The sequence below is a fragment of the Myripristis murdjan genome, chromosome 7 (genome assembly GCF_902150065.1).
Source record: "Myripristis murdjan chromosome 7, fMyrMur1.1, whole genome shotgun sequence".
Classification (NCBI taxonomy): Eukaryota; Metazoa; Chordata; class Actinopteri; order Holocentriformes; family Holocentridae; genus Myripristis; species Myripristis murdjan.
This window is the reverse complement of record NC_043986.1, coordinates 24,561,305-24,588,774: the sequence shown is the minus strand read 5'-3', so window position 1 is coordinate 24,588,774 and position 27,470 is coordinate 24,561,305. Positions and strand designations below refer to the sequence as shown.

General features: G+C 42.8%; 2 protein-coding genes across 4 annotated transcripts in view; both read right to left on the bottom strand.

Annotated features, from left to right (window-relative positions):
• Positions 1-246: 246 nt before the first annotated feature.
• The window catches only part of c1qtnf12 (C1q and TNF related 12), a 28,909-nt gene continuing 1,685 nt past the window's right edge, over positions 247-27,470 (bottom strand). For 2 of the 3 annotated variants that reach the window (XM_030056406.1, XM_030056407.1), the window contains exons 2-8: positions 20,694-20,798; positions 20,479-20,590; positions 20,037-20,221; positions 19,181-19,289; positions 18,905-18,998; positions 17,667-17,745; positions 16,411-17,579 (exon numbers count right to left, since the gene is read on the bottom strand). In XM_030056406.1, the coding sequence (XP_029912266.1) occupies positions 17,481-17,579; positions 17,667-17,745; positions 18,905-18,998; positions 19,181-19,289; positions 20,037-20,221; positions 20,479-20,590; positions 20,694-20,798 (783 nt within the window). In that variant the 3' untranslated portion in view covers positions 16,411-17,480. Of the gene's footprint in view, positions 259-16,410; positions 17,580-17,666; positions 17,746-18,904; positions 18,999-19,180; positions 19,290-20,036; positions 20,222-20,478; positions 20,591-20,693; positions 20,799-27,470 lie in introns of those variants that run through there. The other variant, XR_003928492.1, reaches the window with a different exon arrangement.
• olfml3a (olfactomedin-like 3a) lies at positions 448-4,987 on the bottom strand. Its single transcript, XM_030056405.1, has 3 exons — positions 4,877-4,987; positions 3,236-3,548; positions 448-1,232 (listed from the first exon to the last, which is right to left on the bottom strand). The coding sequence occupies exons 1-3, from the start codon at positions 4,985-4,987 to the stop codon at positions 448-450; spliced, it is 1,209 nt and encodes a 402-aa protein (XP_029912265.1).

Genomic DNA, 27,470 nt, shown 5'->3' with positions numbered 1-27,470 from the left:
CCTCTGGCATGCAGTGACACAGAACATGCAAAAGATATCTGATCTTTGTGGATGTTGTTAACAGGAAAAATACAAACAACAAAGCTAATGGTCCCTGTGCAGTCAGTTGTCATATGTGGATTTTACGTTTTACTTTTTCTTTGAGTGGTTAAAAGTAGTTATTTTTAAGCCACCTGAATGACAGGAGGCTAAAGGTTAGCATTTGGAGCAGCCAACTAGTATCCAGCACTCAGTCACAATAACAAAACAATAGATTCACTACATAACAGCAAGGGTGTAAGTGAAATAATATCAAATTTTTCATAAAGGGTGACGCATCCCTTTATATTTTGAAGAGTCTGCAGCTGGTAGTAGGAGTGCAAAACTAGTGTAGGCTTGGGAGTCTGGCATGTAGCATCTATTTATTTGATTTGTCAGTGCCATTGAACGACCATCACTCCCAAGTCGTCACACCAAGAGTTTCCTCTTCATGGTTAGTCTGTAGAGAATCTGGTAGCCGTCGTCCCATGCATAGAGCTGTTTCTCCTCAGGGCTGTACTTGAGGCTGGCGTGGGCTCCGTACCTCCTGGGGAAGTAAAGCAGGGGAGCCTCCTCACTGAGCACCATGTCATTGACGTCAAACACACACTGGACACGGGAGCGGCTGGCCAGGCGGGTGTTGTAAACCACATAGACAGTCCCACAGACAATGAAAGCTGCTTCGGCGTTCTCCCGTGGGCAACGGGTGTCCCACATTTCTTCTATATCGAGGGTGGCAGGGTCCATCTTGGCTAGATTGATGTTTGGTTCGCTGTCACTGTTGGCATACAAAAGCCAGAGGCCCTCGTCATCTGCTGCAAGGTCTGCAGTGGTTTCTGGGTTGAGCGTGTAAACAGGAGCGTGACTTTCCACCGGGAACATGGCAGTGTCTGTCACTGAACCGCTCAGCAGGTCATATTTAACCACCTGGACCTCGGTACCAGCCTCCTGCTGAATGTAGTACAGATAGCCGTTATAAACAGTGCTGCCAGGCCCCATCCACACAGAGGGCAGCTGGATCTGCCTGCTGTGGTTGACGCCAGGAGAGCTGGAAAAGTCCAGGACCGAGCTGAACTGGTAGATGCTGTGTCCCCTTGTCCCGTTGAAGACATACACCTTGGAAGACCTGGGGTCCCTGATCCACATGCCCTTGGGACTGCCCACTCTCTTCAGGATCTTCACTGATCTGATGCTGGAGAGAATGTCCACACAGTCTGGAGAGAAAATACAGCAGATGAAATTATGGTGGATAATGTTCTTGGCTCTTAATAATGATGGGAAAATGATGTTTACAGTCTCTGTAAACACACAGTGATGAATATCGGTTTGTTGTAAATAGGCTCCACACTAATCCTGATAAGAGAAAGCCAAATTCTTTTTAAATGAACACTGGCGCATGCTTCATCCAGATGCTATCTCTCGGATCACATCTATGTCTGTTCCCAAAACTAAATAAACCCTTAATGTTTTCAACATTTTTAATAAATGTAAAAATGTATGAATAAACACAGGTGTAAAGTGTTATGGGATTAAACTGTTTAAATGTTAACTTTGTAATTTATCCGCCTTGTTGAAATTAGTTCCATTAGCATGTCACATTAACAACATGACCCCAAAATGTGTTTTTGATGTGCAACTTAACATGCAGCACACTTCATGTAGCCGGCAGCAGTCAATATCTGCCTATCCGAATTAAAGCAGATTCAAACTGGGCAGGGGGAAAGTGAACACACAACCACATAATGAGAGGAAATACGAGGGGAGCACACAGATAGTATGAAGTTACCTTCCATATGAGAGCTCATTTGATAAAAAGTAATAACTTACTATGCTTTCAGTATAATGCATGGACAAAACATGCCCCCTGATGTGCCCAGAAGCTAAATTAGCATTATGCTCACAAATATGTACTGAGCTCTTGCAATGCAAGGAAGTTGACATCAGGTCAGTTTGAAAAATATTCACAGCGGACCGTTGTATGCACGGCACAGTCCGCTGAACAGGAGCTGCGACAGTGATACCACTGACCTCAGGGCAGCTTCCCGTCCCTCCTCTCTGCAGATTACACAAGAGACCATCCACACAGAAACTTATAGAAACAACCCTGCCAGGCTCATCCACTCTGTATGAAATACCTGATTGAATGTATTCAAGTATTATGACACATTATACATGAATATAAACTGTTTCACAATAGTACCACTCAAATCTTGTTATGTGTGTTATTGTTTTTAGAGGTGCTTTTATTTATGGACATGATTATATTTTAATTTATCAGTGAGGGGAATCAAGAAATTAGTGTTGCCTCATTGCTTTCTTCTCTAACAATAGTCAAATACACATATATGGTATAGGAGCCAAATTCCTCATGTAAGAATATTGTCAAGATTGTATCTGCAGTGCCCTACTAAAGTTTAGTAACTTCTTTATGAATGTCTTTGTGCTTTGGGTTTTATTATATTGCGTTATAGAAATCCAATATGGAGTCTTACCTGGGTCTACTCCCCTTTTTTCCCCTGTGTTTCCCTTTTACCACTCCTATAGGCCACATAATCAGAGCTCTCGGAAGCCCCAGGGAGAGCACTAACTTACAGTTTATTGGCTTATCTTACTTTTTTGTTTGTCCGTTTGTTTGTTCATATTTAGGTTTTTACTCGTCCATAATCCTGGATTCGGTATTTTGCCTCTGGAGCCAATTATATTCCAAAGTGTAGTGTAGAAATATATCCATATAAAGTCCATATGCGTTGAAATGTGATAACAGCTGTAATACCGACAATAGTTTTATGTTGTTTTACCCATGTAAATGATTTATTTGAGCAGCTGTGTCTTGGCAGTGTTTGTTGCAGCACACTTTGACTGGAGAAGATTATAAAGACAAACTCTGTGCCTAAGCAGCACAAACAGGGGAATAGCCCCACTGATATAAATGAGTTGCAGCAAACCATAATTCTCCAGGAAAGCGTGGCTGCCCACTGACTCAAAGCACTCTGCTAAATGACTTGTAACAACACTGTGTTTGTTTCCCATTTTCCAGTAGCATGGCTTTTCCAAGACAGCAAAACTGCAAAAGGGATGGCATAGTATTTAGTGTACTGCTAAATATAACCATGGCAAGCCCCATGACTGTGCCGGGAATGAAAATGAAGGTAGCAGATCAAAGGCATCCGTCCTGCTGAGGACGGTTGGCTGCGCTCAGCACCGCCCTGCTTCTCACCAGAGACTCTGGCGCGCACCTCCTCCCAATCCTCTTCCTCCTCTTCATCTGTTCTGCTCTCTTCCACGCTCCAGGCTCCCTGCTCCAGCACCTTGTCTGCCTTATTCGCACAGGCCCGAGGAGCTGTCTGGGTTTCAAGGTAGTCCATCTCCCGCTCCACATGGTCCACCCGGGCCGCAGCGCCTTCCAAGTCTTTGAGCAGCAAGCTGTGATCCTTTCCCAGTGCATTCATGGTTTCAGCGGTTAGCTTTTTGAATTCCTTTAGCTCCGAGTGGTAGCGGTGGGTCTGTTCATTCCAAAGCTCCATGCGATCCTGGGTGGTATGGGTGGTATCAAGGCAGAGCAGAGTAAAACTCAGAATTAGGTTTAATTATATCCCCCCGAAACACCTCTTTCACACTAAGTACAACTGAAGGTATCAGTGCACACATCAGCCAAAGCATTAACATCCCTGAAACAGAATACAGTTTCATGTTTCCCCGTGTTGTGACTGACACCATCAGATTGGCAGGTGAATTATTCAGGATGGGAGGTAATAACTAATGGCAATCTCCTCTGTCTCACTTTCATTTTCTCCCTGTGCGTGCTGCGGGCCTGTGGTCAAATGAAAATGAAAGTTCAATGAAAACTTTCTGATGAATTGTCATGTTCATTTCAGTGCAATGAGCTGATACAGGGAATGAGCTCGGTGAGAAGCCACAGGGGATGAAGCCAGAAGAATTTAGCTGTAAATAGATTGTTCATTTCAACTGGGTAACAGCTGCTGGTTCTCATTGTTGCCGTGCATGCACATGGTTGACGAAAGAAAATGATATTCATAATCTTAGTCTGGAAATATATTCTACATGCACTGTTTAAATGAATGAGCGGGCTTTGAGGAAACATTTGCTATTTGCATTGCATTGCACTGAAATCACTTCCTTAGTCAGAGAACAGACAGGCTGCACACAAGAGGGAATTATACATTTATTCCCGTTATTTCACATAACAGCCAGTATAAGCAAAGAAATGTGTTTACCCAACTGAAAACTTCGCTTATTTTCCATACAATGAATCTGCTGTCTCCCATCTTTTGCATTAAAAAAAAGAATAATGGGCTTCAAGTAATTTTGTTCCCTCCCTAAGGCGCTATGTTGTGATACAATTTCACACTACCTGTGCAGAAAACCTCTCCTGATTAGAGCATTACAATGTTTGATGTTACTTCCACCGAACAAAGGTTGGTCTTGTACTCATCATTAGTGTGTCATCGCTCTAAACACTGTCGAAACTGCAATGTTGTCGGGTAGAAATCGACTGTTGCATGAGAAGGCGAGCTCTGAGGCACAGCCTGTATGCATCAATTGATATTCTCCCGGAGGCCCCTGCAAATTTGATGAGCTGGGCAGAGATTGCATTAATTGGACTGGTTCGGTTAAGACATTAAATTCAGATAAATACGGAAGGAAACCTTGCAGGCAGCAGGAACTTGGTTCTCATAATCTTAAATCTTAAACATCTTATGAGCCAGTCTGTTTTATTATTCTAACAAGTGTTTCTCATCCTTACCTTTTAGTGTCATGGCCATGATGTGCAACAGTTTTCATGCATGGAAATGAGTTTAATTGATTCTCAGTGATTCACTGGGAGTTTGCCTCTTACCTCAATAGCAAGCATTCTGTTCTCCAGATAATTCATCAGCTCCTGGTAGTAATACTGGCCCCTGGTGAAAGCCCAGGCCGTAGAAACAAGGAAGACTAAGAGCGGCTTCATGGTGGCCAGATCCAGGGGACTGCTCTCGTCCTTTGTCTGACCAGCTTTTTGAAGATTATTTTGGTATCCCTCCTGGGCCCAGTCGTCTTTCGAACAAGCTCCACACGGGGTGTGAACGCTTTTTTGCAGCTTAACTTGCAGTACTGCAGTGCAGCATTGTAGACGCCAAAAGGTGAGGGGGACAGAGAGCGTGTGAGGCCTCCGCGAGAGTTTCCAATTCTTTGACCGCTCTCACTTTGCTGGAATGTTTTCACAAACTCTCAGGGAGGAGCCTTGTGCCTCTTACCCCTCTCTGTCCTCAAAAAAAAAGTGAATGTGCTCCAGCCACTGTGCCTGTGTGCCTGTGTGCATGCACGTGTGCTTGTTGGACATGGTCTGCACAGTGTCTCAGGGATGTAAGCAGGGATTTGCTCAAACAGAATACAGCGAAATACTCTTTGTGTCATTTTGGATGACACTCTATTCAAATAGGCTCTGTAAAACCTGATATGTTTTAATTCAATGCTGCAATGCGATTAACTAAAAAAATCATCAGTGTTTCATGAGAACAGCACTGCATGGTTTTGTAAATAATTCTTTTTGAAAGCGTGAAGTACATCATAAATACCTCACATTATAAAGACAGAAAACAACTTGTGTAGAATTGCTGTAAGTAAAGAAAAAAGAAAGAAACATATTTGCAGAGGCATTCTGCTCCACTAAACAAGAGCTGGGCATTTGTGGCTTCACTGGTCCCTGCAGTTAATCTGTCTTGCTGCCGACAGCATATAGTTTGCCTCCCACATTGACAAGAAGAATTAGTCAACAGCACTTCTCTGCTTCTTGAAGAGAGACTCTGTCGCTCTGATCTGAGGGAATGCCATACTGTACGTAACGCATTCTCTCTCACTGTAGGGGCAGTGGTGCATGTGGGTTTGATTACATAGGCTATCACACTGGGAAGGCCGACCTTTCACCCCTGTCATAATGGATCAAACAGAGCTCCGCAAAGGCTATACCAAAGCGTGCATTTCAGGGATAATATGCCGCTCAAGCATCACTTCTGGCACGGCGAGGTCTCACGCTTGGCAAGGAGCAAATCACAAAATCAGAAAAGTTTAGCCAGCATCTGTTTCTGCAGCAGAGTTTGACTAAAGGCCAATCACAGTTCAAACTCATCCCAGTCGTGCTACTCCAGCAGCCTTAATGACTGTCTGCGGTCTAATGATATGTTTTTGTGATTGTCCGCTGCCCACTATCATCTCAGCCGGTCTTGATGTGAACCAACCACAACCCTCTCCGTCTATTTTTGTGCCTGCAGACAGCTGAGCAGACGACGAGTGTCGTCATGGTAACAAAGTGCTGTACAGCTGCTTGTAGAATTGAAATGGGCTACCTGCTGTTTGATCTAATCTGGACCACATTGCCTGTCTGGAACCGGCTGGCTGGGGCATTGACAGGCCAATGTCTGCAGGCTGTGTGTGTGTGTGTGTGTGTGTGTGTGTGTGTATGTGTGCATTTGTGTGTATTTTATGCCCCGAGGGATTTTGTTCAATCATAGTTTACCAGTGATGTGAGTAATTACATTTTTATCCTTTTTTCCTATCTTACTAGATCAATTTAAGGCATGTGTTTCATGCCTTGTGGTTGACCTTATAGGCATAGTTTAATTTATTATTGATCATTTGTTTAATTGTAGCACTGACTAACATGAGGTAATCAAAGGGCAGGCATCACTGATGATGCATTATTCGCTACAGTGGCCTTTCCCAGTCTCAAAACCTTTTAGCTTGAAGCAGATGCATCACAACAGGATGTAACTGTTGCTCAGAGATTTCCTTGGGGTAGGTTTTCATTGATTTAATTTATTGAGTGAAATGAAGACCAAAGCATCCTGTGGCAAGTTTTTGGAAGCCAAAGCCGACTGGTAGCGCATACATACAACTCAACAAATCATCCACAAGATGGCAGCATATGTCTTTATGTGGAAAAAGGCAGTGAGGATTGTCTGAGGCTGGATAGTGGCTTATATGAGAAATGCTTCCACTGGGGTAGAGATTAACAGAATGAACTAAATAAAACATCTCATATGCAGAAATGAAGAATTGATGAGCAATCCTCTTTTAATAATTCATCCATGTAGATCATTTGTCTAATGATCATTTGGTCATATTGCACAATGTTATGTAAAAACATGTGAAGTGTAAAAAGAATCCGAACCTGGAGTTGTAACTTTACAAGGATACGTGACTATATGTATGTACAAGGTCCCGTGCATGTGTGTGCTTGTGTGTGTATGTGTGTGCAGAGCATGTGGATCCCATGTAATTTCCCATCTCTCCATGTATTTGCCCTCACACCAGGCGTCAAGAGCCACCCATAAAAATACCCCTCTCCTGTGCAACAAAACAAAAACCCAAACACGCCCATAAAGGCAACATTCTTTATTACCCTTTCGCGCTGATTGAGGGGGTCAGAGAACCCAACAACCCAGCGCCAGGTCGTATAAAACAGCAGACTGTATAGTGAAGCAACGTAAATCCTTTAGTCCCTTGTAAATAGCTTTAATACACCCAAGGCGCCAAATCACTTGACCTGCGTTAGCCCTGCCGTTTGGGGGCTTTCTGGCTGACTGAGCAGTGTGGAGCCAGCCCCTCTCCTCCCATTCTCTGGCTGTCAGTCCAGGTAATAGTCAAGGCCTTATTAGTGACACACTCACTCCGCCTGGCTCCAGCCTGCGTGGCAACTCCTACATTTAATCAGCCACTGTGAGGCAAGGCCAGTGATTCTCAATCTCATGATTGTGCTTTACTGTTTTTTTTTTTCAGTCTCTGTAATCAAATCCTTGCTTCTTTTGATTTTTTAACATTCCTCCCTTATCGCCTCTTGCTGTCTTATGATTCCACCCAATTAAGATTACCACAATGTAGCCCAAGCTCCTGTGTATAACTGTCAGGAGATGAAACTCTCTCAAGAAGCATCCACAGAGTCCAACTAGTTTTGTTGGCTGCAGAATCAAGGACTCAAAGTTGGCGGATTATCTTGACTAACAACCAAATACAGGAACATCGACGTAGGTTTTCACTGAGTCATGTAACTACCAGGAATTGTGAAATGGTTTGTTATGAGGTGCATCCAGCTCTGTGTTTGAAATTGGTATGCCTTATGTACACATGCACAGGTGTGTCTAGTTTTAATGGGCTGCACACGGGGACATCTTGAGAAAATATTTTTTTAATGTAACATCTAGAGTAGGCTGTTCTGTATAATGAAAACTGTCTGTCATCTCGCATGCTGGTTTCTCCAGGCTCTGACAGCCGACATGCACTTGCTTGGGTTGCTAAGCAGAAGAGCGCCTGAGGGGCTGCGGACAGCTGCTCAGAGGGGAAAACTCTGACAATGCAGCATTTATCCACGGTGGGTGCTGCATGGGGATTCAGCATGGCAGCTTGACCACTGGAAATAAAGACACAGTATGTGAGGGAATATCCAAGGAAATGCCGTCACAGCCAGTTGTCCCTGGACAGGGGCACACAGCTGTTAGCCATACTCCACCTCAGACTGGGCTGCTGTTGCTGCTGCAGCATGATGTTAGAGTTGCAAGCAGGGCTGGGAATTGAAAAGCAATGCAAACTCTCGGACCGAAGCCAACGTGACTTTTTTTATATTGCATTTACAGTATAGTGTGCATGACAGATAACAGGAACTTGTCAATATAAACCTTAGGATTACGGCTGGCACAGTAGAGTTTTGTTTAAGGCAACACAGCCACACTCAATCACAATTTAGAAATTTGATTATATGGCATGCACCACCCTGCCAATCCATCCTCGAGCCCAGCGTGCGTTCTGAGCTTGTCGACGTGACATGTTCCGGCATTGTTCTTGTTGCTGTTTCTGCCTCTGGAGCTGAGTGAGGAAACATAGCGGGGAGGCGGGCTCGTGCATACCATTATCTCACAAAGCACTCATTACAGGAGTATCTCCCATATCCTCTATACCAGCAAAACATGTCACCTCATGCTCTCCGCCTCGTTCGGAGCGCCGCAGCACTCAAGCCCAGCACCTCTTTGGCACGGCACTCCGCTCCAACCATGACTCACTTGAGTGAAATGCCTCAAACTCTGATTAATGACGGCTTTATGGTTGCCAGGTTATGAAGTGAATGGAGACGTATGCATGGGCAAGGCCTGCTCTTCCTGGAAGCAGGGGGGGGAGATGTCAGCTCGACACAGCCACTCGTGGACCACCTGTAGGCCACCTTTTCGTCAAAACATTCAGCCATGTTTTGCCACCATACATCATGAGAGCATAGATCCCATTTACTGTAAACACCGGGGCAATAAAAAATGTGTCTGCAGATGAGAACATTCAAACACTGTTTTTGGAATTCCTCGAGCTCATTACCGAGCCTGTGTGCAATATATTTGAATGCTGATTAGTGCAAAAACAGTAGATCTCAGTAGTTATCTTGCTGAAAATCACCCTATTGTTTTACCTTCCCTTATTATTTTTGGAATAATCTGTGCACCCAACTGAGGCAAAGGTACATCCAAAAAAAGGGGCGCACTGCTTTTTATAAGGTAATTACATGTTTAGTGGCTCCATGTCTGGAATAGTGAAAGTATTAATGTACCCTCCCCTGAGATTTATCCATGATTGCTCTGTAATTATCGCATGTCTCATATAAAACCCCTCCAATACATCAGCCATGAGATCCACGGCTTCACCTCAAGGTTAAAAGCTGTGATCACACTGATAAGCAATGCAACCCGCTACACCTAGCTGGGGTGGCAACAGTTTGAACTTTCCCGAACCTCAGTTATTAATTTGCGACTAAAGTAGAGCCGATTAGATCATAGTTTATCAGTGGACGCCTCCCCCCTCAGGTATGTCCTGAGAATACCTTATCCGAAAACTGAAGTCACAACGAGAGCATCACAAGCACAGGGCTCAGGAGAAAGGGGCTTGTCAGCAGCTGTTTCAGTACGGTGCGGAAAAGCTCTGTCATGGCCTACCTAATGGTAATTGCTTGGAGCGCTGAGAGCCCACCGTCTTGTCTGCAGGCTGGTATCTCGACGTTTGGAGCACAGGCGACGGCGTTGGTAATCAGGGGTTAGCAGAGCGGAGGGAGACTTGTTGTTGGGAGGGGTACTGTTTTTTTTTTTTTTTTTTCAAGATCTCTCATTGCTTTCAGATTTCCTCGGCTTAAATAGACATTTCTATGGGCTTACATGATACAGCGATGCTTGTGTGTAATACTTTAAAAAATTGGAGCTCATGAGCTAACAAAACAGCTGAGACAGGGGAGTAAGACAGAGGGGAGTGAGGAAAGAGAAAAAGTGGGAGACAGTGAAAGAGAGGGAGAGCGAGTGTTGCAGAGAGAGAGAGAGATGGCGTCTCAGGCAGACTGTCTGGCTGCACCAGGATCTCCAGCACTCAGCGTCATATGATTCTGGGGTCAGAGGTTATCCCCACTGATGAATATCGGGCCGAGGCTAGTCTCCCTCACAAAAGAAAGGGAGTTGTTTTCACTCCCAGGGTCTGGAAAGTTTATTTCAGGAATTCATTCTGCCAGCACGAGACTGTAAACCTGTCTCGAGCCAGAAGAGTTATGTCCACAAATATTACATTTTTTTAAAAAATGTTTTTTATCGGCCTGCCAAAATATCCAGAGATGCTCTTTTTCATTAAAGCACATCCATGGTTGCCATCATGTCGTAGTGGGAGAAATAAAGGGAATGTGTATATTCACTAGTGAAACATACATCCCTGGGATTTTGACTGGATTTGGAAGATTACAGTTTGCAGTCTGTGAACTGTGTGAAAGTACACTGGTGTTTTTCCTCTCATTCTGAATGTCTCATCCCACAGCCCATCTCATTAGATCAAAGTGTCTTAGGGGTGGTGATGCAGCGGGCATGCAAATTTTTGGGCAATGGAGATGGGCAGCACTCCCACAAACAGGCATCAAAGTGAACAGGGCAGTGTTAAAATAGCATTCAAATAACCAGGTGATCCAACAAGATGTTTAAATCAAGGCAACAATTGGCATTGTCGCCCAGCACATCGCCCTGCACAGCTTTACCTTTAGAGATGTGTAAACTGTACAGCGAATAATCACAGGGCTTTTCAAATAACACTGTCAGCAGGATTTCTACTAAAAGCTTCGGAGAGATTAGGCCTGCTCAGGAAAGGCAGGTGTGATATATGAGATTACGCATCTGAACAAATGGATGGCAGAAGCCTGGGCGTTTATGAGCCTGCTAGATCAGCCTCTGCCTGGGTATATACAATCGCTTGACAGTTTTGATTTGAGTAATGAAATCCCACATGGGCTCTCCCTGCACGGTGAGAGAGGCTGGCCTGAGTCTCTGGTTCAAGCTGTACAGGGAGGAGCGAGCCCTTTGCATGGGCAGAAAACAACACCAGATTGCATTTCATCCCCCAGAACTGAAAGGGAATGCATGGCGCTCACGAATCTTAATGTGGCAGAGGGTTGCCAGGTGTGCAGCTTGTGTATTACTAATGCAAGGAGAATGGGGAAAGGTGAGAAAATGGAGTTTGGGATGAAAACTGATGGTATGAGGGATGCATAAAGCACAACCACTTGCTACATTTTTACCTTCATGCAAAAATTGAGAGTGAAGGCTCTGGAAAATCAATGAAATATGGTTCAGCTAACTAAAAAACAAGGAATAAACACAAAATTTAGTGCTGGAGCCTACATGGTTCTCATCATCAGCTTGCCTTGCTGATGAATTCTATCCTTTTGGTCAGCTGAGTTTAAAGGGTCTTCACTTCCACACCTCCTACAGTGATTTCATGATTTCATTTGGTGTCAAGTTTATCATCTATCAAGTTTCCCAGCAGGAAGTGCACATGAACACTCCAACAAACTGTATAACCAAGCTGGTTAAATCAAGATGCTTGATGCAATCTGAGATGTAAAAGTGGGTTTTCTGTGAATGATAATACATTTGCTCTGATACCTCAGTTAGCCACAGCTGAGATTACACAACATAAGCTCATGCTGGATACATATCATTGGCTTGTTGGTTAAAGCTAGCTAGCATTTCTCTTTCTCAGTTCTGAAGTGCATGCACGCAGCTGGATTTTTTTCAAACCCAGAAGTGAACCAGCCCATGATTCCTATGGCAACTCCTCCTCAAACAGAGCATCTCAGAAAGTGATGTAGGATTACGTCACCAGTCACAATAAGTCTCCTGTACGCACATTTGTCTGTAATTAGTTGTGACTCCCATTTTCCCAGGTAAACCTATGATTTACTCTAAGGCGTGTTTAAAATGATTGGATGAGGCGTGGTCACACCCGTTGCACACCTAATTTTGACCCTCAGTTTTGCACTGCGTACATTTAACAGCATTATTTTTCAGCTGTGTGGCCCACTGCTTATATGACTCATTCCTCCGTAAATCTGTATATTTTTGGAAATTGTGTATTTTGAGTTTTCTCAGGAGGCTGAAGCCGCAGTCTCTTCACCTGCACTCCCCTCTGCATCTCCTGTCACTCGAAAAAGAGATAACGGGGGATATTTGCCCTTATTAGAATCATTATTAGTGTTTTTCTGGGTCGAATTATCCTTCCCATGAAGAGGCACATATTACACTGGACGTTGGACATGTCTTTCATAATAACCAAACTTAGTGGCATGAGGACGCCTGAGAGCCGACTGCGCACTCTGCTGCTACTACGGGTGTATTTTTGATGCTGTTATATATTCATAGATTCACACACACATACACACACACACACAGACACACACATCAAAAGTGGTGAGACATGGACACGACAGGTTTCAAATGAGTACAATAGGTCTGAAAATCTCAGGTCTGCGTGTGCAATTGTCCCTAATTATGACAATGATTCATGGGAGCTCCACATTCCAGTGCCTCTTATGGTTTTGCTGCTATGTATCTTGGAGCCTGCGGAGCCATTAACACGATACCAATCTCACCAATGGCTCCAGTTTGGGCCTCCCATGGGTTCCTGAGGGCAACCTGTCCAACTGCAGGGAATCCAAGCACCCCACCCCTCCACCCCCCGCTCTGCTTTTCTCCCCAGAGAGGTGGGCATCAGGACAAACAATCAATGCCAATGACAGATCCATGTCAGACAGAGCGTAATTATGGGAACAGCGCTCTGAAAGATACTGTGTCATTACAACCCACCGTCTCCACTCCAACTGCAAGAGACTCTCCTGTTGCCTGTCCACACCGTGAGAGGAGTGTGTGTGTGTGTGCCTATATATGTGTGTGTGTGTGTGTTTGTGTGTTAATGTTGGGAAGCTGAGCAGTGGGGGACTTTGGTCGAGTTAACATCTAATGCATCTCGTGTCCTCATGCAACTTTTGTACAATTGCACCAGAGGCTGTTTGAGCAGTTTCAGCAAGGTAAAAAAAAAAAAAAAAAAAGAAAGAAAAGAAAAAGAAAAAAAGAAGATGAAGCGACGCAGACATGACAGAGACATGAAACACAATTTGAGGAGCCATGTGTGAATTGAGGGAAGCCTCAAATGCACCTGACAGCAGCAATCTGAGAAGAAAATTACTGAAAATGCATAGTTGCATAGTGATCCTGCCTCTTCCTGAAACCACACTCACCCAAACATCATTAATGCAAGGCCATTTAGAGGAAGGTCTGACACATTCAGTTCACACTGGTTGCAGAAATGTGGTCATGACATGTTTTTTTGCAGAGATGCATTATGGGATAGCTTCCTTCTGGTTTATCACACTACAAGAAAAGAGCAAATGGCGATGTCTCTCCCTCTCCTACGCAAGTGTTTACGTTGCTGAGCCAGAAACAAGCCATAAAAACTTTTGCCGCCTATCAAAATAGTGAGATGGGAATACTACATGAATCACACACCACAAAACACCGACAGCAATTATTTTTTTGGGCAGGTAGACAGTCTCTCTCTGACAAACTTCTCTTTGTGGAGCTCCACTTAGGTGCATATTGTTGCCGGGAGGCAGCGTCAAAATTCTCCAATAGTTTAGAACAAGTGGTGAAGCAGACAGAAAGTCAGAAAGGGTGAAAAACAGAGAACTGTTATATATTACTGTGAAAACAAAAGTTACACCCCATTGCATTACCTCTAACCTCTTGTCTCGGGCTGGAAAGACAGAGAGGGCTGGGACGGTATCATAGCAACAAGTTTGTTTAGGGCAGCCTTGGTATCAGTGGGACTTGGACTGTGTGGATCTGTTTGGAGTAACTTAGGTTGCCGTGAAAAAATCTAAAGCATGCTGAAAACATAATATACAGGAGCCTGGCATCTCCAAGGGAGAGAGTCTCGCTGTCTGTTCTTCTGTGCTCCCTGCAGGTAGCCATGTTTGGAAGTGCTGACAAACAGAGAAGAAAGACAGAATGCACGGGGTCTGGGCCGGTGGTCGGCGCTTATCCAAAATGTCACATCCTCTTCGTATCTGGACTCCAACTATGGTCACTTTTTATAACCAGGGTTGATTGCGTGTGTTTGGACTGATATAATAAGAGCTGAAGTGGATTAATTTTTCCTAATATGCATTCATTTCCCAGTTTGTAAACTAAGTTTTCTGTGTGCCAAAGGCAGTGCAAATAGTGTCTTGTTGACAGTGCATCTAGGGTCAAATTTAGCCTTAGTCTCCCTTTGTCTCGATGATGGCTGTATATGGAGGCTTTGTTTAAAGCCGTCACCCACCAAGTTAGTCACTAAGGTACAGGAATCTGATAATTAAGGCCTCATTAAGGCGATACAGCCCAACTATGCCGGTTTACACAACTCAGGGCAGACAGAAACCTCATAGATTCACAATGGGGCTATTCATAATACCTCACTTCTCTAAAGGAAAAGAGAAAAAGCAGTTGCTCTTAGCATTTGGGCAGATGTAATTGCAATCACTCAGCTTGTCTGATGCTGATAATGGGGCGATGGGAAATTCCTGTCAGAGTCGTGGCGCAGGGTGGTTTCGCAACCACTTTGGCAGGCTCCATGTGTTCCACGGCAGGGCAGCGAATGCGTTACGGCATGCTCACATAGCTGTCATTAAACACGTTTTGAGAGAAAAAACATAAGACAATCAAAACTCGCAAGTGGGTGCCATTCTCTCAGTTCTTGAGCAATGAAAGGGGAAATATTATGTTGAAACATTACTGGTCTGTCATCTCTATACTGTTGCACATGTTGATAGACCACAGCTTTGGCAATAAGCAAAGTGAATATGCTTCAGCAATCATCAGTCGCCTAATATACTCCATGAATTCCAGCTGAGCTGTAGAGAATAGTAGTCAAGGTCTTCTTTTTCATTTTCTCATTTGAAAAATATCTCTATTCGTATGAAGATTACAATAAAGCTCAGCAGAAATCAAGATATGCATATAGATATACATCCATAGGACATTGCCTGAAAAAGTTGAGCAATTCATTTCAAAGTAAAATCTTAAGAAAAGAGTATTGCAATTTTTTGGTGCACTTTTCAGCAAGCAGCCGAGTCATGTCTGAAGTGTGTGCAAGGTACAGCTGCAGTAGCACGTGGGTGCTAAGTTCTTGTGGTTGGTGCTCGGGTACAGTATGTGACACTTGGCATCTCAGCAATGCTTCCATGAGAAGCCTCTTTAATAAGGCATTCATGCATTGATGCTAACAAGCTCATTTAGGTGGCTGGACAAGCGTTCGAGCCATAAAGTCTGAAACCTTCTGATTTGTACCTTGTGATATACAGACCACCCAAGAAATATATAATGCTATTATCAAAGATTACCCTGTTTTTTTTTTTTTTTTTAGCCCAACCAAGTTATTTATCTTAGCAGTCTACCTTTGTTTATTATTGTAAAAGTATATAAGCTGCAACTGAAAGTGTCTTATGTTCCTAAAGACTAATCCAAAAACACAAAACTGGTAGAAATTATTTATCTAAAAACTCTTTCTCATGTATCAATATTGAATAATCACAAAATAACAACCATGAAGTCCCATTTCTCACAGGTTCGCTTTGCTGCAGTGGACCACAATTATTCAGCATAAATAAAACTGGATACTTGTGGTGCAGCAAGCTCAGTCTGGGAAAGGTAATAGCCCTTCGATTTCTTGTTCCCTGGACACCGGATTATAAATGACATGCAGAAGATTTCATCTCAGACACCAAGATGTTCTAGTAATATTTTACAGGCTGGTACGTAACCACAGTCATTCACTTGGCAGCCTGCCACTGTTTGCAAAGGTATTTGAGGTATTTTGGGTAATTTACAATGCAAATTGCGCCATGGAGAAATGCAAACTTTTGTTGCATTCCAAAAGGTGTTTTTATAAGTTTATTATGTATTTTGGGGGAAAAAACATGTTCTGGAGATTTTGATAGTCCCTTTTCTCTGAGGCACTTGAAACAGTGAGAAAACAGGCACAAGACCAGGACTTATTATGAGTGGAAAACAAATGGTAATGTGTTTTTTGAATAGTTTAATTTCAAATTATAGCATATCATGGGCATTAATAGAAAATAGTAAAAAGATACCGTGTTATTCTTGCAATCCAATCCATTGTCTCAAGAGTCCATGTGAATCAAAATCAAATCAGGATGGATACATTTTCCACAAAACATGTGGATACATTTCAAACATAAATACCATATCAAATTTCAATGCTTTTTAATGACTTTCCAATGTTACTGGAGTATCAGTTATCATAAATTACAGACAAAACTATATGCCAGGAAGAGTAATAAAAATACAGCAAAAATACACATAATAAATGATAACGCAAATGGCATTGTAAAAAAAAAAAAAAATACTTAGCATAAAAAATCCTTCTCAGCTCCCTTACAGTCACAGAGCTTATCTGGATTTCTCTGACACTTGAAAAAAACTGTAATAATACAGCAATAGCTATGTTACAAAAGGTGTAATTACATATATGGGACGTCACTTTTCCAAGATCTCATAGGACCATATTATGTCTACTGAGCATATTTCTATTGTCCAGTGTACTCACAGAGTCTATGTATCATACATAATGCATATAAATGTGACTTAATTCATAAGAAAAATAGCTATGTTTCAAAAGTGTTGTACACACTGTAGACGAAATACATCAACATATCAGTATAGACAGAACACATTTTTACTATTTCGTGTTCACCGGCTTTTCCAACATCTATTCAGAGAACAGAACGTACAACGCTGACATTTGGTGTACCGTTAAGATTACTGTAACGAGCTTCTCAACAATTATGACAAAGTAACAGACACATTCACCGTTTTATTGCTCAGGTTATTCTGTTGGTGTGACAGCAAGCAACAAAGTTCCCTGGGGAAGTGGCAGTGCACTGTGAAAGACAAACTGAGTCCTCGAGTTTTTCACTCCGTCCTTTCACCGTTTGCCAAGCAGTTAAGTCCAGTGGCAGCCTTACTTTCTCTGAAGCTAGACTCCTTCAAATCTCCGCCATGAATGTTTACTGTATGATAGTGCTCATAAGTAGTCCATTGAAGAAATAGCACATAGGGCGGGGTGTGAGGCTATACACCAAGCAGCATGCCCATAAAATCAGAACCGTTCTGTATTGTAATGGATGCTCCGGCTGCATTATCCACAAATATGGATGTGTACTGTCCAGCCTGCAGAGAAAAATATATATTTATGTAGAAATGGTGCACATGTATTGCATCAGAGTGTGTGTGTGTCTGTGTGTGTGTGCTGCATACCTGTAGCTCCAGCAGCCCTTGTACACTGACAGTGAATATTTTGCTGTTACTTTCCAATCCAACAATCATCTCCAGCGACCTGCCATCAAATTGAAAGAAAAACTGCTAAGCAAATATTATGAAATATGTTTTCAACAGTTGATGCCAAATATGTTTTCCATAAGACTTGGCTAAATTAACATATACAACGCTTTATATTAGGAATTGAATTCTACATGGGCTTCGAGGCTGCATAGACTGTGGTTTCATCGCTGCAGGCTTCAACCACACAGTGAGAGCACTGGCTCCTGTTAAGTGGAAAATGCTACATTTTTATGGCAAATCAATCATGTTTGTCTTCACTCTAACTGCCATCGCAATGAGCCTCATTTCACATTCTCTGCATTTTCATGTGTGGGAGGGCGAGACTGGCTGGAGCTTTGGCTAGAAAAGCAAAAGCCAAGCACTCTTTTGGGTTAGGTAACCCATCATAATAATATTATTTATATGTTCCTCTCATTGTACCATGCTAGGAGGGAGGCTGTTGAGCTCTGCACAGTCCGGGGGAGAGTTTAGGGAGCAATTCATTTCAACAATTTTCGCTGACTTTATGTAAATAGAAATTTTGAAATATTGGAAAGAACTCGCAACCATTCCCAACTGGATATGCAATTTCTGCCACGGAGAACTACTGCGTCAGATATTTGTTCATTATCTGCCTCCCACATCCCAAACAAGGGCATTTGCTGCTATGCTGCTGGACACAACGGGCTGCCTGAGGTGTCAAAGGTGAGCCTATAAAGATTAGTTAGGCGACAGGGACGAGAGCCTTGAGTGAGAGGACATTTCCTTTAAAGACCTGCTCCACTTTTATACAGGAAATGCCAAACTGGTTCCACACAAACTATAACAGACAACACCTTTAACAGCTCATAAATTCTGGTGACAGTTAAAGTGGCATTAAACACCAATAAACCATCTCTGTCAAATGGTGGGAGTACACAAACTGTCAAGGCAGAATGTCTGGCTCAAAGTTATATTAATTAGTTCTCAAGATCAGTTTTACTAACTGTTATTGGCGGGAGGTAGAGGTATTTCTGACCACAGCATGTGTTACAACCATAACAAATGAGAACCACATGGTTACAATTTACAAACATACTATTACAACTTACTAAAGAGTGCTTGGTCAAGTGTGAATGACATGTGCTGAGGGGATATATTCTCCAGAGATTCATCTCCACCCTTGGCATACTCACGTGTATCTGTGGCAGAGAGACTCAATGCAGATCAGTACCCGAACATTGTCCCTGGCCTTGAGCTGACTCTTGCTCCTCTTCACATCGTTGTGGTCTGGAAGGAGGCAAAGCTCTCATAATTACCTGTAGATACTGGCTTAAGTGTGGTTCTCATTTTAAAAAAACCCTGTTTTTGATCAGTATCACATCATAATGTGCAGTCAGGAATTTTCTCTGGCCAAACTCTAAAGACTTGTTGTAGGCTACATCTCACATGGGTCAGATACTGTTATTTACCAATGTGGACATTGGCAGAGAACTGGTAGATCCCTGTGATGGGCGCTGTGAATCTCCCAGTGGATTGGTCCATTCCCGACCCTCTGAGGAAGGCTCCTTTAGCTGGAGGCTGAAAGTACAGAAAAGTCATAGAAATGGGATTTTTAGATCTTTTTGTGGATCTGTATTGATCCCTGAAGGGAAATTCTCCTTGTTGTCTTTCTCGAGGATATTTCATCAGGGTGGATGGCACAAAGGCCTGGATTCAAAGCCTGCTGTAACCCTCTTCATCTTTTGTGTCTTCCCTCATTTGTCTCGCTCTTTACTTCTGACGCTCTGGAAGAAACATTTTTACTATGCAGTTCAAAAGCCATAGTAACAGCTCTGCAATAACGTAGTGCTGTATTAGCTAAGGAAGGCTAAGCCTAAGCCTCCCTCCTCCTGCCTTGTCAGTGCGTCCCAACGGGGCATAGTTCTTCCACTACAGCATGCTGTTTCAAACAGTGTCTATTTCTGTCCTCTCCACACTTTATTCCAAGTCACAGACAGAGTGCCTTTTGTATGCCGCCCAGAGAGTGATGTGGAGAATTGAAAAAGTAGATATTTTTGACCAAAGAGCCAGTCTAAGCCTCACAGTGGCACTGCTTTGCCAGTGCCAGTTACCATTGACGGGATGATCCTCTCATAATTCCCCCCATGCAAACTAAGCAATGATTACTAAACTGTTGTTCTTTCCAAAAAAAGCAGAAAAAAAGCAAATGGGTCAGAAACAAAGCAGGTAACCTTGTAGGGAGGATTAGCCAAAGCTTCACAGCCATGCACTACAAGTCATGCTGAACCAGTTCATAAACATTTCCGTGGTTTCAAACAAACATACTGTCTGAAAGTTCTGGAGCTCCACCAAAGTCTTCTTGTCGACCACCACAGGTCCCTTCAGCTTGCAGTGGAAAGCCTCCTCTATTCGCCTGTAGGAGGTCATCCCCTCCAGGGTGAGGAGAGCCATGGGTAGCTGGCTAGGGCTGGTTTGTCTGTCCAGTGCTGTTGCTCTCCTCTCTGTAGCCTCTGATGGAAATATATTCTTGTTATCACAATGCAGGCCCTACCACATCTGCTGGAGCTAACCTTGAAGTCAGTTTTCAAACTATGTTTTTGTGATGGTGCGATTGGAAAAATGGGCGTGTTCTTCACCTGATGCTTTAAACAGAGTTTGAAAGGTCTATGCAAGGTTATCTCTGTGAAACTAATAAAAACATTCCTGGGTAACCTCGATAGGAAGTGACATGTCTGTTCCAGGACTGGAAATCAACCTGTTCAGGTACCTTTTATCATTTCTTTGAACTCCTGGAGAAGAACTTCCTGGGTGACTTCTGCCCCAGGAGAGCCTGGAGGTCCCTGTGGACCTGGAGGACCTGGGGGACCAGGTGGGCCCGGCTAATGGAGGAAAAGTGGACATTGGATCCAAAATGTTAATGCACTGTGATGATGGTTTGTAGCAAGCAAAGACATGACAAAAAAGTCCATCTGTTGTTCTCACCAGGGGTCGTTTCCGTTTGCGACACTTTGCAGGGAAGTTGCCAACAGGTCGTTTGACAAAGTCCATCCATGATCCCAGTGGGTCCACTCTCTGGTTGTCAGAAATCTACGGCAGAGAAGATGACACAGAAAAAAAACAATCAAAACCGTTCTAATTGCAAGATTCATGAGATATTTTAGTTTGAAATCATTTTACCCGATGGGGCATAATGCAAACTATTGTACCTACGTAACTAAATCCAGTGAGTCATAATTTCTTTTTATAAACCATCTTTGGAAAATCTTGCCCTAAGATACTATTAAATGGTGCCAGACATCAAGGAAGGTCACACAGGGAAACGTCTTTCTTTCTTTCTGTCTTTCTTCCCTGCCCAGTGTACTGCAATTCCTTGAAGAGGAATAAGGCTAAAGCCAAATTGCCAACTATGTTCAGTCACCATTCCACTCAAAAAAAGGTTCACTTTATGCTTATTTTTTCATTCCAGATAATTCACTCAGGTGCCACGTCAGTTCTTATTTGCCCAATAAGCTTGGGCGAATATAAACAAACCTTCTCAAGTGATTTTTTTTTCAACACATGAAAATTTCCATGAGCAGCCTGGTGAAAAATGAGTCTGTCCATGTGCGTGTGATGTAGATTCTGTGGACTGCAGACCTCAATTAGTCTACAACAACATGTCAAAATGGCCAACACTTTCTCCCATACCCAGAGAAATAACATCATTTTTTTAAGTGAACACTGCAGTCTGTGAGTAATGTAATGACTGAAATATTAATAAATGAGATAACAAATGTGTATTTGTATACCATAAAAGCCAAAAAGGAGTGTAATGATTTAGGGTTGTTTGTGTATTTCCTAACCTTGTGCATGCTTGTTCTGCTTATCTGAAAGAACTTGGCTGTTATGAATTACTGTATAGGATGGTGGGATGCATTGGGGAGATAACTAATCATGCTCTTACACACTCCAAGAAGACCTCTGGAACAAACCTGCATATGCATAACACTGCAACCGGTTTTCTTTTTTTATGGTAAAACGTGAAGTTGTACAAATTCCAATTACTGAAAAAAGAAAAAAAAACCTTGAATCTTACCCTCGCCCTTCCCCAAATGTCAAGTGACTGTGGTTGAGATAGAAGAGGAGATAAAGACGAGCCATGGAGGTGAGCTGTCTGAAATGGAATTTGTTTAGGTTTGGCAGCAGGACACGGATCACTTATCTGCAAAACCAACATGCCCCTTTCTTCACTGTTAAAGACTCGCCTCTTGTTCCACCGCAACAAAGTAACTCCTTGTTTGTCTTTTCAATATACCGGAATTAAAAAAAAAAGGTTTCATATTTTGGGTTTGCCGCACAGTCTCTCCCTCGCTCTCTCTGACTTTCTCTCTCTTTTCTCTGACAGCAGACAAAATAAACAACTTAACAGGCGCAGAGCCTGCTGCATGTTGGATCCTTCTGTGTTTTTGTTGTGATTTTGAGGCTTGGAAACAGATGAAAGCGAGACTGATTTTGTCAAGACAAGGATACTTTTACAGTACTCAGCACCGTTTCCATAAAACTGGGAGGCTATTGGATGAAATGCTTTTCCCTTTGCCTTATAAACTTGTGCCTGACAGTGTTATTCATTAGCATACCTGTTCTGGATGCTTTAGCAAATATTAACATGATGACTGGGGACTGCGGGAGGCGTGGGGGGGGGCTCACAAGTATTCCATGCCTCTGGCAATTTTAGTATATTTCCACTGGGATTAATTGTGAAAGTGTCTGTCAAATAATGGCGTGAATCATCACCACAAAAGACTCTTAGACAGCTCTGTATGTTCCAAAAGATCTACCCGCCCCTCACTGACAGCCAGTGAGAAACAAAGGCTTCAGTGCTGTGGCCGCTAATCCCAAGAAAGTCAGAGCTTCACATTTCTTCTCTGTGTTCATGTCACAGATGATTGTCTGCTTTTTTTTTTTTTTTTTTTTTTTTCAAAGATATTAGGCAGCGCAAGTTGGCCCACACATGTGACTTATAATTATACATCTTAGCTATTCCCTACATAATAATAAAAAAGACAGCATATCATTGCCAGGAAATCAGCCACATACTCTGGGCTTGTTATCCTCTTTAACACACGCCATTGTAATTAAACCATTAAAACCATGCCCTCAAGGATTTTCTGTGCTCTAGGAAGTAAGGCTATGACCAAGGTAATTATTACCTTCATTTCTAAGCTGCAAAATAACAGCAAATCTCTATATAAATAATTTAATCATCAGCTTAAAGAATGTTCAAGTCTTTCCTTTATATGGGTTTTGCCCTACACCACGTATGTTTAGGCATTCTGTGCTGCCAAAGCATAACATGCACTACATAACTGGTGGCTCACACAGCTTGCCAAGGAATTGTGATTCATTGTATCCAGGTGAGTTTCTACCTCTGCACAGAAAACATCAAAGACGTGTGTTAGGAGTCCACACATGCAGACATAAAAACCATATTGCATGATGACACAGGAAAGCCTGTCAGGAGAGTTCAATCCCTCACTCAGTGGTATTGACTGTGGCACAAAGTAAACCATAGATTCCCTCACACAGCTCTGTATCAGCACGTACAGCTCATGAACAAAGTGGGGAGGGAGCCGGTCCAGGTATCAATCTGAGAGCTGATGAGGAACACCAGCTCTCTGGCTTTGATCGCTGCTGATGTGTGAGCGCCTCAAAATGGCCTCGTCTGTCAGCAGGTGTGAGCGCACGCCATTCCAGCACTGACTGGGAGAATGTGTCAGGTTTTCTAAAGGTGGGAAACTTTAAGTCCTCTTGACACTATAGACTGTGTTTTTCCTCAGTGGCAGGGCTCTAAATCACAACACAGGCTGGTATGTTATCCAGCGCCGAGTCTTAAGAATGAGATGAAACTTGCCTTCGCACCATGGCACAAGATTAAAGTGAACAGAGTGCAGAAATGATTGTATTTTTGTATCATTACTGCATGAAATACAGCGCTTGAATGATGTATAACATTTGAGTCAATTAGTGAATCAAAACAGCAGCTTGGGTCTGCATGAATAAAGCCTTTACATGCATTGCTTTAAGTATGTTTGTTATGCAGTTTGGGAAAATTAAGTTGAATTTATTTGAGGCAATAAAATGGGAAAATATTTCCCCGGGGCAGCATGCCACCAAAAACACAAACACAACTGTTAAAACTTGTCTCTGGGGCTGCAACTGATACTGAAACTCTACTCCATTGTAGGCAGCTCCTGAATTTTTCAGATGTAGGAGCTGAACCATCTTATTTTTATAACCTGGTTACCCACCAGGTTATTCTGTCTTTCCACACAAACAAACTGTACAATGAACAACTTAACGCCACGTGAAACTTCAGTTGCAGGTAACAAAATATTGCGCACAAGCAGGTTTAATGCTGGACAGGATGATGGAGAGCCCTCCATAATCCCTTGTTTTTACATCCCTGTACTACTCCCTGTGCAGTCATCCATGCATGGGCGGATGGGGCTAACCCTGGGCCTGTCCCATCCTGGGAGGGAGGGATCCCTAGGCTGTGGAAGACGAGGGGATCCTGGTAGCCTGCGTGCGTCCCGGTCGTCATACACCCACCCCCGTGTTCCCCACCGCTGCACTTCACAGACACAGATTGCCTTGAGGATTTATCGCCGAAGAGCTAAATACAGTTAGGCATGCAATGTTGACTCTGTTCTCTTCTCACTGTGTTATTACTCAATTGGCAAGCACCATGTGCAAAACATAATTACTCTTTCACACTATGTGTATGCTGCTATTAGTTTAACATATGTTGACAGAGAGTTGAAACTATTTTCAGAGGAGCATCATGGGGGGTTGTTGTGCTCCAGTATGAAGTTAGTTATTGAATAATAATAAATTTGATTATCTTCTTTAAAGTACAGTGACGGCATGTTTTATGTTTTGTTTTCAATCATTTCATTGTTGTCTGTGCACTCATCAAAGTGCATGTGTGAGAGAAAGTGATTAAATTTGTGCTTATGTTTAAGAAATTACCAGAGACAATCCTGGCTTCCTCCCGATATATATATATAAAAAAAAAAGTCAATAAGCTGAAAGAAACTTTGATTGCTGTGTCACATCTGTTTTGTGTACAAATTATAGCTTTGAAAATGGAGTGAGTGCTCATTTTCCCTGTGGTAGGTAAAATGAGCTGTTGAAAAGTGCGGTGGATCCAGTTCCATATCAGGTACAGGTATGCCCCATGGTTTTACTCTGGGCTCCACTACTTTTTATGTGATTCATTTGTGGTTCTCGTCTACGCCACATAAGTACATAGATGGTTCATTTTACTTCCCTTTCAGTATTTTTATTATGGTGTTACTTTGTTCCTCTGTCCTGTGGGGTTATATTACAAATACTTAAATTTCAAATAAGAAATTTGAAAGGCAACACTAAAAGGGTTACAGGGTAATTATAGAAATGGCAAAGCAGCAGTTTCATCTTTCATTTACCAAAAAGGTATAATGCATCATACAGATTCTTATAGGATACGTAGTAAATACCAAACATCATTACTATGATTATGGCGACTTATTTATCATTAATCTGACCACTGCAGCAGAAACTGCAATCTCCCCAAATACTGTATTATTGTGATTTGTTTTGAGAGAAATGTCATTGTATATGGATATGGCTCTCACGAGGACCCTGAAACAAGTGTCCTTCAGTGCAATTTAAAAAAATGAAATAACACAGACCATCATAAAAACAGACCATCATATTTGGAGTTATCAGCAGTAGCTGTCTTTGCTAGAATCCACAGTTGGGCTGTGTGCTGTATAAAAGAGTGGCAATAATGGTGAAATTATGGTTTCACGACTCCAATGTGAATCAAAGCAACATGACCAGCACATGATAAGAATCAGGCAAGATTAAGGGATTTCTATAAATCTGGCATCAATCTGAAGCTATTAGAAATGAAATGAAATCCAAATAAAACAGGCCCTCTATGTCTGTTGTGTATAAACAGAATTTCTGGCGCTTAAAGGGGGCTGCAAGGGGAGTATAGTCCTGAAAGTTTATTTTGCTTGCAGATTTCAGATGTAATGACAAAGCACTGTTTATTATCTGTTTTTTCATGCAGTTCATTAAGTAATCATACCTCGTTAAATAAGCGTGACCCTTTGAAACCTCTGACATCATGAAAGGAGAGTTCAGTATCATGTAAGAGGGCAAGTATCACAGGCTACAGGGCCACACCATCAGTAGTGTGTGAGAGGTGTGTGCTCCCACAGTGGCCCTGTTTCCTGTGGGACGTGGTCCTGACTCAAGCACGTAGGGTGATCCAAAAGGTCCCACACACTGCTGCATTAATCATCACTGGGGATGAGAGAGGGGAAACACAAACCCTCCCCTAGGGCTAAACCCAGCCATTACTCAACACACCAGGCGTAATGTTTGACTTGACTCCCTCAATTTCAGCCATCACAGATCCTTCACTGCTCTCAACAATGACAGATTCCTCTCATCTTTAGAGTGGAGAGTAATAAGGCTTACACATGACACCCCTGCAGTGTTTATCATGGTATTACCTTTAACACAGTGCTCCAAAAGGATTAATTAGTCAGCATGCTTTGTCACACTGCACAAAGTTCACAGTTGTTTAGGAATTCAGTTCTGCTATCATCTAATAAATATTCCACTCACGGCTCAACTCCACACCTCGCTATTGTGATCAATTTCAAATGGAAAATCTCTTGTGGAATGCAGTCGACTACAGCGCCCTGCCAACAGCCCACACACGGGATTGGTCAGATAGAAAATGAATGCCATCATAAGAAGCACTTTCCACTGTTTCCACTGGGCACAAGGAAAAAAATGTAAATGTGGAGTATAAAATTCTGGCTTGTTTAAAAATACAAATACAGTGCCAAGACAGCTCAAATGAATGTGTTGTTTTCTCCAGGATTTAAAAGCTACCTATGTGTAATGGGATAAACTTACAAACTACCCAAGAAAAGCAAATTTGCCATTACTTGCGTGGTGTGTGGTACGCTTTTTCTTTAACTGGATCCTGGGTAGAGTGGCACCAGCAAAGGCATTTTCCAATCTTGAACACGAGTGCTTCCCCACCTTAGATGTTAAAAGCTTAAGGCTCAGATTCTCATCAGAGGTGACAATGTTTGGCATAGACGCTATCTGACATAACACTGCGTCTTAGGAGTGATTATGTCATTACCCTCTGATTGTGGGAGATGAGATGAAAAGAATGTTAGTGAGGGGGGCACAGGGGGCTAATCCTCACTGAGGTGTTCTCTTTCAGGACCCTTTCTATGGGGCTTTGTGAGGGGCTTACACGACATGCTGCCCCAGTTTTCGGGGCCGCACCACCCCTATCGGATGTCCCAGACACAGCGGAGTCAGACTAGGCCTGTGAATGACAGAATCAATGGGCTGGGAACAGCGTAGCCATAGGTCTTTAAATATCTGCCCACCTAACTTTCCCAGGAATTACATCATGGCAGCGGGCCTGTGAGGGATCTCGAGGGAAATAGTGCGAGGCTTGTGAAGATAGCAACACACCCCACATCTTGTGGGATGCAAGAGAGAGAGAGAGAGACAGAGAGAGAAGTGAAGTCCCAATAGGGTGCAATCTTCAGCAGGCCTGAGGGTTGACACAAGGTCATCCCTCATAGCCTCTGCTTTTACAGGGCAAACCAAGTCAAATAAACATCACTGGGCCACAACCAGCTACAATATGTTCTAAAAGACACAAAGAAGACCTCACTGCTTGGTTTCAGACAA

What these genes read in the sequence shown, in the direction of transcription:
- olfml3a (XM_030056405.1), bottom strand. Translation starts at nt 4,987, where the DNA reads ATGAAGCCGCTCTTAGTCTTCCTTGTTTCTACGGCCTGGGCTTTCACC. An exon ending in ACAGAATGCTTGCTATTGAG is followed by an intron (nt 3,549 to 4,876) that starts GTAAGAGGCAAA and finishes CATACCACCCAG; the next exon opens with GATCGCATGGAGCTTTGGAA. An exon ending in GGTGCGCGCCAGAGTCTCTG is followed by an intron (nt 1,233 to 3,235) that starts GTGAGAAGCAGG and finishes TTTTCTCTCCAG; the next exon opens with ACTGTGTGGACATTCTCTCC.